This window comes from Neofelis nebulosa, chromosome 3, assembly GCF_028018385.1.
Source record: "Neofelis nebulosa isolate mNeoNeb1 chromosome 3, mNeoNeb1.pri, whole genome shotgun sequence".
Classification (NCBI taxonomy): domain Eukaryota; kingdom Metazoa; phylum Chordata; class Mammalia; order Carnivora; family Felidae; genus Neofelis; species Neofelis nebulosa.
In genome coordinates, this window is record NC_080784.1 from 59,851,628 (window position 1) to 59,869,036 (window position 17,409).

At 39.1% G+C, this 17,409-nt stretch overlaps 1 protein-coding gene and 1 long non-coding RNA gene across 4 annotated transcripts in view; one reads left to right on the forward strand and one right to left on the reverse strand.

Annotated features, from left to right (window-relative positions):
- The window catches only part of MFAP3L (microfibril associated protein 3 like), a 128,435-nt gene that overhangs the window by 68,645 nt on the left and 42,381 nt on the right, over window positions 1-17,409 (forward strand). The window contains exon 4 of the mRNA XM_058720913.1: window positions 16,211-16,274. Within this exon, the coding sequence (XP_058576896.1) occupies window positions 16,211-16,274 (64 nt within the window). The remainder of the gene's footprint in view (window positions 1-16,210; window positions 16,275-17,409) is intronic.
- LOC131506869 (uncharacterized) overlaps window positions 1-17,409 on the reverse strand; it is a 201,345-nt gene that overhangs the window by 31,901 nt on the left and 152,035 nt on the right. The gene's annotated exons all lie outside the window — the stretch shown is intronic.

The following is a 17,409-nucleotide window of genomic DNA, read 5'->3' on the forward strand; positions in this document are numbered from 1 at the left end:
TATTTTGGATATTAACCCCTTATTGGAGATATGATTTGTAATATTTTCTTCCATTCCATAAGTCATCCTTTCATTTTGTTGATGTTTCCTTTGTAGCACAGAAGCTTATTAATTTGATGTAGTCCCAATTGTATATTCTATCTTTTCTTGCCTTTCATTTTGGTGTCAAAACCAAAAAAAAATCATTGCGAAGACTGATATTAAGGAGCTTACTCTTTATGTTTTTTTCCTGAGTTTCCTGGTTTCAGGTCTTATGTTCAAGTCTTTAATCCACTTTGAGTTGATTTTTGTGTATGGTGTAAGATAGGGATCCACTTTCATTCTTATGCATATGGCTGTCCAGTTTTCCCAGCACCATTTATTAAAAAGACTATCCTTTTCACAATTGCATATTCTTGGCTCTTTTGTTGTAAATCAACTGACCATATACGCATGGAAAAGACTTCAATTCTTTAAACCTAAAGCATTCCTATTACTGTTATCATCCCTGAAATCAGTTCACGGTTTTTGCAACTATAGAATCTTGGGTCTATGAAAATTACATTCATATATACTTTTTTCTTTTCTCTGATCCGGCATTTTGATTGCCTCAGTTGCTGCTGGAGAGGAAGAAATTTCCAGAAGCCCCAAACAGATGTGAAAACTCCATCTATCTTCAGTATGTCAGGCTACATAAGCAGTACCTCACTAAAGCTATCAAAGGACAATTCTTTTTCTGACTCCCAGATCTATGAGCACTGAAACAAGCAATCAGTTGAAATAACAACAAAAAAAGAAGAAAAAGAAGAAAAGAAACAAAGAGTACATGCTGTACATTTTGACTATTCATGAAACTTAAAAGTCCAGAGTTATAATACATAGAGTGAAACATTTAACACAAACACTCAGGTTTTTAAATCCCACATATCTACATACTAATGTTTATGAATAGCTTTCCACTCAGATGCCTCATGTTTGCCTAGATATATCTTGCCATTACCTTTGTATTTCCTACCTGTCTTAAGGATCAGTGGACAAACATAACTGTCAAACATCATGAGCTCCCCAGAATATTAGAGTTATATAATATTATCAGCCATGATTATGGCCATTAGTATAAAATGCTAGAAAACATGCTTTTTTGGTTTCTTTGTGCGTTTATTTGCCACTGAAGTATAAACATCAACTATCAGGGGGAGAAATGTACTGATTCACCAGGTTAAAATCTCTCAGAGACTCAGACACATCTCCAATGGTTTCCCACATAACTATTTTGGACCATAGTATTTCTACAGCTTGGACTTGTGCCTAATCATACAATCAGATTGCTTCAACCACCCAGATGTATATGGACAAAAATAGTAATTCCACACCAAGTTATTATTAGCTTTTGTTGCTTGAATCATGGCTTGAGATCTATTTGTTTTTAGAAGTGATATTGACATAATCAAATTACAATTAGTTTGAATATGTTCTTCCTAGCTTGTGCCCCCATTAGCAGCTCTGAGTTAGAAACCCTCTCATAAATGGTCAAAGTATTGTTCCTTAAGCATTATCAGTTTACCCATAAAATTTTATTCTTCTTTAAGGAAGTCTGACCTACTGCATATGTTATAGTAATGAGCTTTTTAAGTATAAACGTTGATTTTAGATGTAGCTACTAACTACTCTTTTAGGTGAAGGGCTTTAAAGTTGAAGCCAATCACCCAGCAGGATAAGAGATTCTGAAACAGTGAGAATTAAATATTACACACAGTATTAGAATCAGAACAGGCAAGCCCATGGTATAACATGGCAATGCCCTTTATCTAACAGGGAGCATGAAGTATAGGTGTCACTACATAAATGTGAAATGTGCATGTATTAATTGTAGTGGCCATTTGGAAAGTTCTGTTTCATTTGGTTTTAACTAAGTTTCAAGTCTTCAGATAACAATTCTACACCACCTAAAATCCTTTTTAATAGTAGATATTATATTATATGTACAATTTGTAATATACAAATTAAATATATTAATTTGAAATGTACCTGTTAATAACAAATGGTGTGTCATCATTCAGAAGGTATAAGTTGGGTGTTACTTTTAAAGACAGCATTTGGAGTTTTCCCAGACTAGCAGTTCAGATTTAAAATGAGTTACTGGCTCAATTAACCCTTTCGTGAAGTAGCAATTTTAGGAAATCAAGCCAAATTAAATGTGGGGCGGGGGGAGGGGAGGTGAAATACATAATCTTTGTTTTGTCAGTTTTCCATCTTCCCTTTCATTTTTCCCTCCTCATTCCTGATGCCTCTGCTTTCACTAGCTTCCTATCTTACACCCCTCTTCATCCAGCTATTCAACAAATCTCCAAGTAAGTTTGAACCTGATAGCTTTTTTTGCCATGTCATTGTTTTTATTTATATTTGAGAAAACAAAGTATATTTTAGCTCAATTTTCAAACTAATCAAGCATTTGTGAACCTGGTGACTTGTTAAACAAGATCCAAGAAATACTACTAACAGTAGAATTTCAGGTAGATGGTGACAGGTTATGATGGTAATTGGATCCAGTAGGGGTGGTTGGAAGGCCTTGGAAATGGAGGTGTTTGAATCCCCTATCTGCCTCCTCTTAGGTTCTAAAGGTCAGAGACAAAGAATGTTAAGAACACCCCATCATTACTGTTTTTGCCTATCACAAACTTTGGCCAGACCAATCCCCATCCAATGCCCTTGAAATAGATACACCAGAGATACTGGCTTACCCTGACCTATCATTTTTCTGTCAATAAAACATTAATAACTATAAATAACTTAGAATACAATTACTGGGGGGAAATGGCAAACCAAAAGCTCCTTCCACATTGACAGATAAAAGCAACATTTTAAATCAGATCAGATTGAAGTACTGACAATATTTAATAAAATGTTTCTAAGCAACAGGGTAGAAGAATCAAAGAGCTTCAACAGAGATGACATTAATAGAAAGAAAAGGGATCCAAAAATAGCCTCATTTTCTTATAAGCAATTCAGTCTGCAAGGTAAAACAAACTCCTTTCCAAAACAGCCTCCTGAATAATAATCTCTTTCCAAACATCCTGTGTTTGGCCTCAGCATGGGAAAACCATGATAGTAGCCAACTTTTAATATGTATGAAAAACTTGGGGAATAAGTGCTGGGGAACAGCAATGATTTCGATGCCCTGGCCATGTGATGAACCCTTCTTCAACTCTTGGTTACCAAGATAACCACAAATAAAAAGGAATGCTTGATTTCTCTTGTATATATGTTCTAAGTCCATCTAAGTGGAACTTTTTAAATCCCATTGCTAGTGGCACCTAGCTTTGTCAGCAAGAAATTTACAGAAAGAATTTACAGAAATTTACAGAAAGAATTTACAGAAATTCAAATGTCTGTAATAAGCCAGGATGAGTCTTAATAGATTCGAGTCAAGAGGAGAATATGTGATCTTTCCCTGTCACCTTAATGCCATAAGACCAAGAATGATTTTAATACTTGTATATCAGTTTTCTCACCACTGTGTCTTTGAAATTACAGCTTAGGAATCAGTAAACATTCTCATTAGCTTTTTTAAGAGATGAGTACAGTGTGTGTAAATGTCCTTTTTAAATAACAGTTTGTAGAGAAGGCCTGTGGCATACAAATGTTTATTCTCGGCTCTCTTTTACTCTGCATTAAAAAAAGGCAGGGGGTGCCTGGGTGGCTCAGTCAGTTGAGCTTCTGACTTCAGCTCAGGTCATGATCTCACAGCTTGTGGGTCCAAGCTCCTTGTCAGGCTCTGTGCTGACAGCTCGGAGCCCGGAGCCTGCTTCGGATTCTGTGTCTCCCTCTCTCTCTCTGCCCCTCCCCCACTCATACTGTCTCTCTTTCTCTCTCTCAAAAATAAATAAACATTAAAAAAATTTTTTTAACTTAAAAAAAAAAACAACCATGTATAATGGGCTCAAGAAAGAAAAAAAGGAGAACACTGTGCAGGCCACTGGTCTGACTGACAAACCAGTATTGGATACTTTGATTTCTGCATTTCTGCTGCCAGCTACAGGCAGAAATAGAGTCAGGGTAGGAAACTGTACAGATCATTTCATTGGAGAAAAAGATGTTTAGTAAAAAACACATATACATACATTCAGGGAACCATAGTTTTTAGGGTTATGTGATTAACCACACTGAAAAACCTCACCAAAAGTATATATTGTGTGATGATTTATACAATTAGCCCACAATACTTTGGTCCCACCAACTTCCAGCCCAAGGACTGCATACCTCCTGCCAAAATGAGCCTGACTTTCCTCCATGTCATGTCTTTCTACACTCCAAATACAAATTCTAAAACTACTGCTTTGCTCTTTCAAGCCATCATCAATTGTAAAACTAACTTAACCTAATCCAGTGTTTTTACACAAGTTTCCTTGGTGGACATTTTTTTAAAGTGCATTTATGTATTTTGAGAAAGAAAGAACGCAAGCAGGGGAAAGGCAGAGAGAGAGGGAGAGAGAAAGAATCCTAAGCAGTCTCCTCACCATCAGTGCAGAGTCCGATGTGGGGCTCAAACCCACTAACCACGAGATCATGACCTGAGCCAAAATCAAGATTCGGATGCTTAACCGACTAAGCCACCCAGGAACCCCCCTGCCTCCCTTGGTGGACATTTTTAAGACATGGGTTTGGTGTTATGGTTTTCATTGTTTTTATTATTCCTATCACTTTTTAAAATATCTCAGTGAAAGGATAAAGTCATCCAAAAGTAAAATGTCTACGTTTTTTATAGAAAATGATTAGCACAATGCCCATTTAAAATCATTTCCACAAAGCCTGAAATTAAGCTGCCAACTGCTCCTACCATTTTTCTAAGGTAGCCATTATAGTGTTCCTCCCCCCACTTTTTAAACTATTATGCATCTTAGGTTCTCTAATAACTACTTGAGGGAGTCAGAGATGTGAGACTAAAATTGAGTGCAAGGTTAATGTTCTTTTACTCAGCCTCCATCCCTAATACTCTGCTGATATAGCCATTTTTCATTTTAATAATATAATGGTGTTTTCGTTCAGACATATTGCCTACATTAATGCTGTCTTTCCTGATGTCAGCATGTATATTTAAATTGTGCCACACCACACAGAAGATATCAGGTCAGCCATAGCTCATGGCAGTAAAAACGTGCTGAATTGATGGAGAAATTAAACTGCTTCTAATTATATATTGCTTTTTATCTTTGAGAGTCAAACTACAAAATATGCTTTGCATTATTCTAGATTATTACCCTTAAAATGCCTCCTGTAGGTAAATCAACTGATTTGACTTAACATGGAGAGTATCTTGCAGATAAATCTTGCATGGCAGGGCGTGAGTTACCATCCACCGCCCCCCTCCCCCCGCCACCCATTGCTTGCTTGTTCTTCAAGAGCCCAAGCTCTTAAATCATTATTTAAAACATTGAGAAATAGTGTTGAACCATGAAATATTCTCTCCAGGCACAAGAACTTTGGGGAATAGCAAAGAACACTGAAACAAGAAGCAGAAGACTGTTGTCTTCTTACCTGGCTCAGCCAATAACTAGCTATGTGAACACAATTTAGACCACCTTTATTGCCATTCTATATGCTCTAAGTGGCTCGCAGTTACCACACAGACCAAATTCAAGCCCTCGGTGTGGCCTTCAATTTCAGCCACTGTTCTACTCCAACTGTCTAAAGGGTGATCTTGTGTAGGGGTGAGGTGTCCAGACTGCTGGGAATCCTCAGTCTACCCCTGGCCGGCCATGTGAACTTGGGTAAATTACTTAATCTCTCTGGGACTCAATTTCCTAATTTGTAAATGAGAGATAATAGCCGCCTTGTTGGGCTGTGCTAAGAATTAAGTGAGTTGAAATTGCCGTGTCCTTAGTACAGTACCGGTAAAGAGTAAGTACTCTGTGTTTGTTAAAGAAAAAGGAGTCTCCTCCCAACTTCCACTTTAAACCCATCTGCTCCACAAAGCTTTCCCAAATGAATGTATATGCTTTCAGAATCAATGGACAATTGTTGAGTTACATTAGCAGCCCAGACACGTTGATGTGTTCAAGGTGTCTGAAAGCAATGAGACTGATTTTCCTCTGATGCTTGATCCACTTCATAGTCACCCTTCATGTTCCTTCTTATGTTTCTTTGTTCCCTGTGTATGTGTAAGCATGAGAGATTTTGTTCCCTCTGAAGAATTAATTCTTACCCACTCCACTTCCCCTGGCAAATTTCCATTCCTCTTTCAATACCACCTCTTCTGTGAAGCTTTTCTTGACACCCCCAGCTAGTAAGGCACTCTCTTTTCACAGCAGTTTTTAAATGGCCACAAAATTCTTTGACATTCCTCCCACTGAGAGTTAGGGTCTATGTTCCTTCCTCTTGCTTCTGGGTGGACTTGTAGCTGCTTCATCTGAAAGAGTATGTGGCAGAAGTGAAACCAGTATCTTACGAAGCTGGGCTTCCACCTTGTTTGCTGGAACACACGCACTTGGAGCCTGAGACTGCCATGCCTCGAAGAAACCTGGCCACGTGGAGAGGTCATGTGTACACACTCTGGGCAGTAGTCCTAGCCATCATGCCTTCCCGGTTGGGTCCCAGACATTGTGGGACACAGACACGCCATTTCTTTCCTGTCTTTTTTATGCCCTTTCCAAATTCCTAACCCACCGAATCTGTGAGAAATGAAAATATGGCTGCCTCAAGCCATTAAATCCTGGGCTAATTTATTACACAGCAAAGTAACTGGAACAATTTTCTATGATTCCAAGTGACTTTGTATAGATCAACATTATAGCACTCAATAGCAGTGAAGAATAATAATTTGTATTTGTCCCACTCACTGGATTGTGAGTTCCACAAAGGCTTTATTCACCTCTGTATGCTAGCATCAAATATTGTGCCTGGCATATAATAGATGCTCACTGTATGTTTATTGAATAAATCATTTCTTAGAGAGCACAGATGTCAAATAGAGTGACTTAAATTATGATAGAGTTAAGATATAATTTTAGTTTATAAGCACCGAACAAATGGCAGTGCTTATGTATCTGTATATATGTTTAACACATGCAAATGTACACACCCATTTTCTGTGCATTTGTTCACCCCAGACTCCCTGCCCCTACCACACCAGGACCTACTATTTACTGGGCTGTTCACTTCAAGGGATCACCTAATTTGGACTAGCTTAGAGAAAACTCTTTTTTCTTCCTGGCCCTAAATTGTGCCTGCGCACAAAGCCCTCCTTGAAGTCATCCTTGTTAAATTAGTACAGAACATGACAGGAAGCTGGCCTCTGGCTTCCAAACCAAGAGGCGGTCAGACCGTAAAATTCTTAACAGATTCTTTCATGGGATATGCACACGCCCTTTAACTAGCGGTGGCTTCCATATTGTTCTCTATTTTTATTCAGTTCAAGTAAGCCAAGAAAGTGCAGAGTTTTTGTTTTCATTGCCAGCTTTAGCTAACTATATATAGATACGATATTATATGCTCATGTAGACATGTAACATATATATGTATATTCACACCAAGTTTTTTCCATCGGGTTAGCAGCCTGATTTGGCTCGACTCTGTAGCTTAGAGCTCCTGGTAATACTTCAGGGAATGCTGTTCACTTGCTCCGCCATGTGCCGTGCTGGGGAAATCTGTGCCATCCCCGCTAAATGCCAAGCAGAAGCCTCATTCTGGCTTCATTTATTTTGTTGGGTTTGAGGAAAATCTTTGATTCAGTGTCTACAGGCAAACCAATCTTGCCACTTCTCAAATGTCTAATTCTATAAATGGAATTTAAAAAACCATGTGAGTCAACAAGTACGTAAAAGGGCCGAGATCGAAGTAAACGTGAATTGTACTCCAAAGTGACATCACAGACTCTGAGATTGGGATTTATGGGGCAGTGCCAGGCCGTGAACCATACAAGTGTGAGGTGGAACCACATATATACACTGGGATTGTAACCATCCTCACAGAGGCTTTCCCAGACCTTCCTATATAAAGTGGTCCTCTGCACCCTTTTGTTTCTTCTTTCATAGAATTCTGTTTTCTTACATAGCCAGACAAGTCTCAGATATCATGTCTTCTAGGATAGATGAAGCTTCATCTATGTGATTAGGTACTGGGAACCCAAGCTTCTGCATTGAATTAGATAGTGTTCTGGATATTGGTTAAGATTTATTTCTTTCTCCTAAAATAGTAGTAATACATGTCCTGGTTGTTTATGACTTTAGGCCTAAATCCAGTTTTTTTAAAAAAAAATTTTTAACATTTTTATTTATTTTTGAGACAGAGAGAGACAGAGCATGAATGGGGGAGGGGCAGAGAGAGAGCGAGACACAGAATCCGAAGCAGACTCCAGGCTCTGAGCCATCAGCCCAGAGCCCGACGCAGGGCCTGAACCCATGGACCGCGAGATGGTGACCTGAGCCGAAGTTGGACGCTCAACCGACTGAGCCACCCAGGCACCCCCTTAAGTCCAGTTTCAGGTAACAGGCAAGAAAACATATACTAACACTTTATCACAATTTGTCATGCATTGAATTAGCTTGTATTTTATCTACTTAAAATATGGGTGCTTCAATGTGGCATTCATGTGATATAAATAAAAATATATGCAAAATAATGTAAAACTATATATCATAGGATTTTACTGAAGAGTTTAATAGCATGTAAAACATCATGCATGCCAAGGACCAGACACCCTATTAATTGCCCCTCATCTACTTATCTGTATTTAATACACATCTATATTATACCACCAAGCATATTGTATTTTTAGCTATATATACATATATATGTATGTATTAGATATATATATATATGTATTAGCTATATATATGTATTAGCTATATATACACACATATATATATATATACACACACACATATATATATGTGTGTATATATTTATATGTGTATGTGTATATTTATATGTGTATATTTATATATATTATTTTCTCATTACATAGCACACAAAATTATAATGATTAATATTTGGTGAAGTCATGCCTTCCAGTTTCTCAGAGCAAAAGTAACTATCACCATTTTTTATCCATTACTCCCTCCTACCCAATATCAACAGGGAAACTAAATGTAAGCCCAGGAGGAGCATGCTTATAGATATTTCTTAATCTGTAGTCCTGTGGAGGCAAGAATGCCAGGAGAAAGGTTGTTCTGCAGCTTAGAGGAAACCCAGACACTTAATAGTAAACTGAGGTTCATTTATGTTGTGAGTGATTGTGGTGAATGTTAAAAAGGAAGTGGGATGATTTTCATAGCTTACACTAGAAAAATGATGGAACGCAAGACATGGGATGGTGAAGGTGAAAGTTAGAGAGGTAGTAGGCACCCCCTGCTTTGCTTCAAGTACTCTGGAATTTCGTTAGCTGAACGGTGTTCCACATAAACAGATTGGTTGGCAGCCATTGTGTTTTCTCAGGCTACTATTCAATGATCTACAGATATGTTTTTCATCATCATTACCTAAAGAATCTAGCTTCCAAAGACATCTCAGTAGTAAGCCTTTTGAGGAGAGCAGAAAATTAACCTTAAGCACCTATCACATATGGTTACTAAATGACTCATGGCAAAATTCCAGCCCAGTTGGGTTCTCAAAATTTCACGCATAAAGGATCACCTGAAGAGTCTATGAAGGCATGGATTGCTTGCCCCACCCCCAGAGATTCTGACTTAGTAGATCCTAGTTGGGGCCAGAGAATTCACATCTCTAGCAAACATCATCCCAAGTGATGCTAATGCTACTTGACTAGGGACATCATTATGAGAAGCACTGCCCTCACTTATCTCCCATGCTGATCTCCCTGGCAGGATATGCATACCTTCTCAAAAACTCTTCCTACCATTCCAGTCTAATGGGATGGGATGCCAGGTGGTGATCATTAGCAATGCCCATACATTGCTAAAATAAATACATATATCTAAAATACATATATCTAAAATAACAAAGAGATGAAGTTATGAAAAAAGGGAAGTGAAGAAAGATATACATTTAGTTGGCAAGAAAACAAAAAACTGATATCCCTTGCCTTCTACAACACCAAACGTTACACTCTGTCAAGGGTATGGCATGCGTTATTTTGAGCCCCTCTACAAGGACTTAAAACTATCTCATTCACAAAAGTTTTCTTTGAATCCTCTCAAAAATACACTGTCTTTCCCAAGTGTATTGATAATCCTTCCTCCCCCTCCCTTCTATTGTTCCATGTAGGTAAAGACAATGCTAAATGGTTTGCAGTCATAACATTAATGATAAATAGAATCATAGATGTATATTTGATTTTCACAACTCAGAATCAATTGGGGTCACTTTGTGTTTTGAGATTAAAGTAAAATTGGCTCAAATCTCCAGTTCATATAGTCTGGGCAATCCTCTGACCCTCCCAATGTCTCCATGGATTTCATGGGATTAGTTTTTGCCTAGTCACTTCTAACTACCATTTTCTCTTCTACTCAATTCTAGAACTCACTCATTCCTCACTTCTTGAATTTGAGCCTTTATCTGCACAGTTTAATCACTCAACTGGGAAATACAGCTGTTGAGGAATAGAGTTGAACCTGTATTTCTTCACAAACACTTTTTTATTCTAAGCTCTCTTGTATTATGGATCCTACTGAAGACTTGTGGATAATAGTAGGAGATTTCATAACTTCCTAATATAAACGCACATTTGAATATTAGATATCTATTTTTTTAAGCATGAAAAATGGCTATCAACATGGAAAAAGATAAGGGAAGTTGTGGAGCCACACACAGAGCTACTCCTTTAAATTCTATCAATGCTTAGAATTGTTTTGACTCTTAGATTCATTCATTCATTCAATAAATAATTATTGAGCAACTATTGTGAGCTAGGTACTGTTTAAGATATTTCAGGTATAATAACTAATAAGACAGAATAGTATTGGAGAAAGAAAAATAAGAAGGTTAATACTATAGAATGTACTAAGTTCATTGTTCCATAAGACAAGTTGAACCCAGGATAAGGGAGTTAGTAACCTCTAGGCTGTTTCCTGAAGGATGAGTTGGAATAAGCCAAGTGAAGAGGGCAATATAGACAGAGATGTGGCTGAAGAGCTACACTAGGTCCAGATAATTAAAGTCCTAAAAGCTCATTCTAAGGATTTGTTCTTTAACATATATACTGTGAATCCTAGTGCCTAGTACTGATAAGTTCTCAGTACATAAGTTCTCATCAAATCTTATCCTGTATTATTTATTATAGGGGCAATAGGAAGTCAATGAAGGATTTTAAGTGGTGTGTGTGTGTGTGTGTCAGCATGGGTGTATTGATATAATAAGATTTGCATTTTGCAAGTTCCCTTTGACTCAAGGAGGAAAACAGATTGTAGAGGATTAACATTAGAAGTAGTGAGGTACTGTAGGAGCCTGATGGAGTAAGCCGACAAAATATGATGGTAGCTGGAGTGGAAGAGTGACAACATAGAAGGGGAGAGTGGTAAAGTGTTTCAGATGGCTATGGGGTAAAGAAAAGAGTAGTGTCAGGGATGACACTGAGTTTCCTAGTGCAGCAAATAAGTGAGTGTTGGTGCCATTCTCCAAAATAGGGAACACTGGAGGAAGGGGAGGGCAAGGAGAGAGGGAAAAATGATGCTTTCTATTTTTGAAACGTCCAGCTTCAGTGCCCGTGGGACATGCAGGCAGCTGGGCATAGGCTAAAACTAATGAGAAAATCTGGACCGGAAACATAACTTTTGGAAGTTGGCAGCCTTTAGAGAGTAATTAAATCCATGGGAGTGGATGAAATCACCCTGAGAGGACAAGAAGAGAAGCAGGCTTAGGGGGGAAACCCTAAGAATGAAGAGAGGATCAAGAGTTGCTGAACAAAATCAAGACTCCAGAGAAATGAGAAACAACCCAGAATGTGCATGTTATGGAAGCTATGGAGGAGAATATTTCAAGAAGAGAGTGTTTCCAATTTTGCTGGAAATTCCAATAAGATTAAGATTTTTAAAAATTCTCTTTGCTATGCCACTTTCTTCGTCTTATTGAACCTAATATTTGCCTCCATGGAGATCTCACACCCTTCAAACTCTTTGTTCTTAGCATTTTTCACTTATAAGAATAAGTGACCTCATTTGCCTCCTTCCACAGCTTAAACCTCACCATCAATCATTTTAACATCTCTCCTATTGTTGGTCAATAGTTCTAAATCAATTCATGATGAACAACATAATATAGTCCTGTCTGCTGTTTATTATCTTTTTCTCTCCCTAGTTTCACTTCTAATCAACATCTATAACATTCCCCATAGTACTTATTTCAAATATTTTCCACTTTCCTCAAAGTATGAATCTCCCCTTAATACTCAGGACAGTAAATAATATCACCTCATATTTACCAGGAGGGTCCACTCTCTTGGAAACTTCCTGATGAGAACTCTATTGGAAACTTCCGTTCTTCACACATTAAAACTTCTCTTACCTTTTCCAATTACTTCCCTCTTTCTATATACTCAAAATGAAAAATATTCCTTTCCAAATCTAACTTACATGTGACCTTAACCCTTGTCCACCAGTCATCCCTGCCCTATCTCTAAAGATTGATTTTTCCTGTACTCTGGCCATTTCTTTCCAGACTATAAATTCAAGTCTTCTGTCACAAACCAACTCTAAGATGGCCCCTATAATCCTCATCTCCTGGTATTCATGACCTTGTGTGTTCTATGTCCTTAGACTGTGGGCAGGACTTGTGACTTGCTTTCTAACGATTAGAATATGGCAAACATGACAGAATGTACATGATTACATGTATGTGATCAAAATACATAATGCCTGTCTTTCAAGGACACTCATTCCTTCTTTCTGGCTTTGAGAAAGCAAGTGCATGCTGGGACGTCTTATATGGCAAGTAACTGAGGGTGGCCTCTAGCCAATAGTGCCCAAAACTGTGGTCCTTCATCCAACAGCCCACAAAGAACTGAGTGCTGCTAAAAGCTACAAAAGCCTGGAAATGGGTCCTTCCCCAGTTGAGTATTGGATGAGACTGCAGCCCCAAATGACAAGCTCTGTGCGATTCTAATGCAGAGGACCCAACTCGGCCATGACTAGACTCCTGATACATAGAAACTATAAAATAATAATTGTGGTTTTAGGCTGCAAGTCTGAGGTCATATTGGCACATAGCCCTACATAATCTATATTTCAACCTATACCCTAAAAAAGCCCTTCCCTAAAACCTCTGTGCTTTCAACCACCATTGTTCTCTTTTCCCCTTTATTATAAAATTTCTTGAAAGGTAAATGAGAAAGAATGAAATCATGCCATTTACAGCAACATGGATGGAACTGGAAGGTATTATGCTGAGTGAAATAAGTCAGTCAGAGAAGGACAGATATCATATGTTTTCACTCATATGTGGATCTTGAGAAACTTAACAAAAGACCATGGTGGAAGGGAAGGGGAAAAAAACAGTTACAGAGAGGGAGGGAGGCAAACCACAAGAGACTCTTAAATACAGAGAACAAGCTGAGGTGGATGGGCGGGGTGAGAAGGGAAAATGGGTGATGGGCATTGAGCAGGGCACTTGTTGGGATGAACACTGGGTATTGTATATAAGCCAATTTGACAATAAGTTATATTCATAAAAAAAAGAAAGGTAAATAGTATATATTAACTACATCTACCTTGTCATCACCCACCCTGCAGTAAATTAAAAATGGGCTCAAACTCTTGGCCAATTCTCCCATTGAGTAGAGTCCATTTCTCCAATCCCTGAATCTGGATTTTTAATCTTGGTTAGCCTTGTGGCCTGCTTTTACTATTAGAATATGGTAGAAATAATGTTAAATTCAGAGACTAGGACTTAAGAGATCTACAGCTCTGACTTTTATGTACTTGAAATATATCTTATTATAATCCTACTGCTATGCTGGGAGAAGTCCAGGTCTAATGGATAAACTCTACATCAATATTGGATAACCAATACTCTTTGGCCAAAAGCCAGCACTCACTGTAAGTCATGTGAGTGAGCCACTTTGGATGTTTCTGGCCAGACCTCCAGATAACTTCAGCCTCCCAGTGCCCCAGTCAACACCAGGTGGAGCTGAAGAACTACCCAGCTGAGCTAAATCAACCCACAGAAATGTGAGAAACCATAAAGGATGCTATTAATTTAAGACACTATGTCTGAAGTTGTTTGTTAATCACCAACAGATAAACACAGAGCTTTTCATCTTTACTTCTCTGGTGGAGCAGTTCCTTTAAAGGTTAACAATGACTTTAGTCTCAAAGTTCAGTGGCCTTTGCTTTGTCTTGTTCTTTCTTGACAGCTCCAAGGCATATGACACTAGTGAAATTTTCTCTAGATTATTTCATTTCTGTGTTATACTCTAGAACTCAATTTCTTCCCCTCATGCCCTAAACGTAGATGTTCCCCAAGGTACTATACTTGAACATTTCTCTCTAAACCCTCTTCCCTGGTAGTCTCATCCAATATCATTGTTTTAAATATCACCTCTATGCAGATTATGTTCAAATCCTTTAAAAGACATAATGATTAGAAGCTCAGGTTTGGAAATAGGCCAGACAAGGCTTTAATCCTGAATCTGCCAACTACCAGCCATGTGACATTGAAGTGAACCACTGAAGTGGTTTAACCTCTCTACCCCCACATTTTCTCCTCTCTTAAATCTGGGTAATAATAGCATCTTGCTCATAGGGATATCACTAGAGTTTGCCACAGAATAAGCACTCAGCAAATCAGTGCTTTCCACTGTTGTACAGTTTTTCATATCACTGCCTACATAAGCAAAATGATAATGTTTGTATGCACTCTGGGGTAAATGGAGATGGCTGTTCAGGTCAAAGACAATTGGCCCAAGGGTTCTGGCCTCTCCATCCCCACCCCCCAGCCCCTACCCACCCTGTAGCCCTTCCCCCAGGGGATGATGAATACTTATCCATTATTGACATACCAATGGAAAGCTTTACAGTAAATGGGAGCAATTATTATCCTTCTGTCTGGTTGTGATCTCTCTCCAGGCCCTCTCTACTGGATACCTCCCACCATCTCCACCCCAAAAACTAGATGGTGATTCTCAAAGTGATGGCCCCTGGTCAGCAGCATAGCATCACCTGGGAACTTGTTAGAAATGCAAATACTAAAGCCCTAACTCATACCTACTGAACTAGCAACTCTAAGGATGGATGGACTCAGCAATGTGTTTTAACAAATCCTATAGTGATTCTAATACAAATCAAAGTTTGAGAACCAATGACTAGTAGCAATTTCAACTTGGAGTAGCAAAACTGGTCCTCTCCCTTGGTTCCCAAATTGGGTTAATTAGTTCCACTACCTTCCCAGCTACCTGGGTCCAAAACCTCAGATTCATTCTTGACTCCTCCCTCCTACCTGTATTCTGTAACTACTTGGTCACCAATCCTGTCTTTGCCTCCAGCAACATTATTCACATCTCTTTCTTTCTCTCTCTGTTCCCACCACCATGCCCCCTGAGGTGGAGCTGGTCAGTTTCTCCCAAACCAATTCGCTTAAAATCCAGTTTGCCTGTGACCAATTTCATGAACAGACAGTTAGGATAAAGCAAATTTAATTTAAAAATTAAACTAAGAGGGGCACCTGGGTGGCTCTGTCATTAAGCATCTGACTTCAGTTCAGGTCATGATCCCGGTTGGTGAGACCAAGCCTACATCAGGTTCTCTGCTGTCAGCACAGATCCTACTTCACATCTTCTCTCTCCCTCTCTCTCTGCCCCTCCACTGATCATTCTCTCTCTCTCTCTCTCTCTCTCTCTCAAAATAAATAAATAAACACTGAAAAATTAAATTAAGATTAAGTTAATATTTAATTGAATAATAAAATATAACTAAAATATAATTAATGATAATTGTATGTGAAAATTTTAAATTATAGATAAAATATTAAGTAAAAATTAAATTAATTTAATTAAAAATTAATTTCATACAGTCAATTCTGCTGATTCTTTTCTTCATGACTTCTATCACCACTTAGAAGTTTACTGTGTCCTTGCCCCTCCCGATGTTTGATAAATATCTAATTCTATTTTTCTAGTTTTTCTACACTTTAATTTTCTTACATTTAATTCGTGAATTGTCTGGAGTTCTTTTGCTTTTTGGTGTAAAGTGAAGATCAAATTACCTGCCCACTTACTGCACAAAAGGGAAAGGCTCCTCATTTACAAGTTCAAGTTCTTAGCCACTTGTATTTTATTCCCTTCCAGGCCAAGCATAAAGATCAAAGAAGATCACCAAGATGTGTAAAGTGCTTCGGTTGCTATTTCACAAGTGAGTGGTTGTCCCACTTTCTACATTTGACTGACTTTCCCTAAAGGGCCTTCTTTTCTTGTTAGTAGCTTAAAATGGGTTTATTTACTGGAAACTAAGGCAGAAGTGTCCTTGGACAAATAAGCTTGAAAATCCTTCAATGCTCAAAAATTGGTGTTAGGAAGTTAAAACTTGTGCATTTTCCCTTTCCCTGTGGCAGTTTCTCTCCCAGGCCCAGGGAAGGAGGTGGGATGAAGGAGGGCATGGAGAAGTCACTACAAGATCAGAGAAAATGGCCGGCCACTCCTTCTGCGCTGAGAGAATATTTAAAGGAGCAAGCAGGGACTGGAGAGACCAGGGTCAGACAAATGTGGGATGACTGCTCCCTTCTAGACGCATCCCCTGAAGGGAAGCAATATCACACAAACAGAGGGGAAAGCTAAAACCAGAGAAGTGCAGGGTGGTCCCAGGCAACACATAGAGCTGCAGCCGAATGGGAAGAGGCAGGGCCACCTGGTTTGATGAGGAGCAGCGCCTGAGATACCTCCCCTGAACTGCCCTAAGCTTCTGGGTGGAATGAGGGAAAGTTCTTTCATACCCCAGGGTGAGATGAAGTGAATTGAGAGCAGTGGGCCTGAACTGGAAGCTGTCATGGCAAGGGGAAAGCCTCTGAAGAGGCTCCAGAGGCATTATTGGAGACGTAGCTGAGACTCAGAGCAGCCTCTAGTGCTCACAGAATCAGCAGGGGAGGGATCAGCAGGATCACCAGGACCTGATGGAGCCAAGAGGAAATCAGAAGTTCCTCCCTTTGCCTCAGGGAACTGGCAGACAGGCCCTGGGGCAGGCAAGGCCAGTAGCCCCCAGTGAACATCAGCAAGGCTCCAGAGGACAAGAGGGTCTAGGCTAGAAACCCCTTCCCTTTGCCACCATGTCACACACCCAGACCCTAGATTTCCAGGAGAATCAAAGGAAGAAGGAAAACATCTGAAAGACTAAACATTTCCAGGCACCTGCATGGCTCGGTCAGTTGAGATTCCAACTTCGGCTCAGCCCTGATCTCATGGCTTGTGAGTTCGAGCCCCACATCGGGCTCACTGCTATCAGCCTGTCAGCACAGAGTCCGCTTTGGATCTTCTGTCCCTCTCTCTCTGCCTCT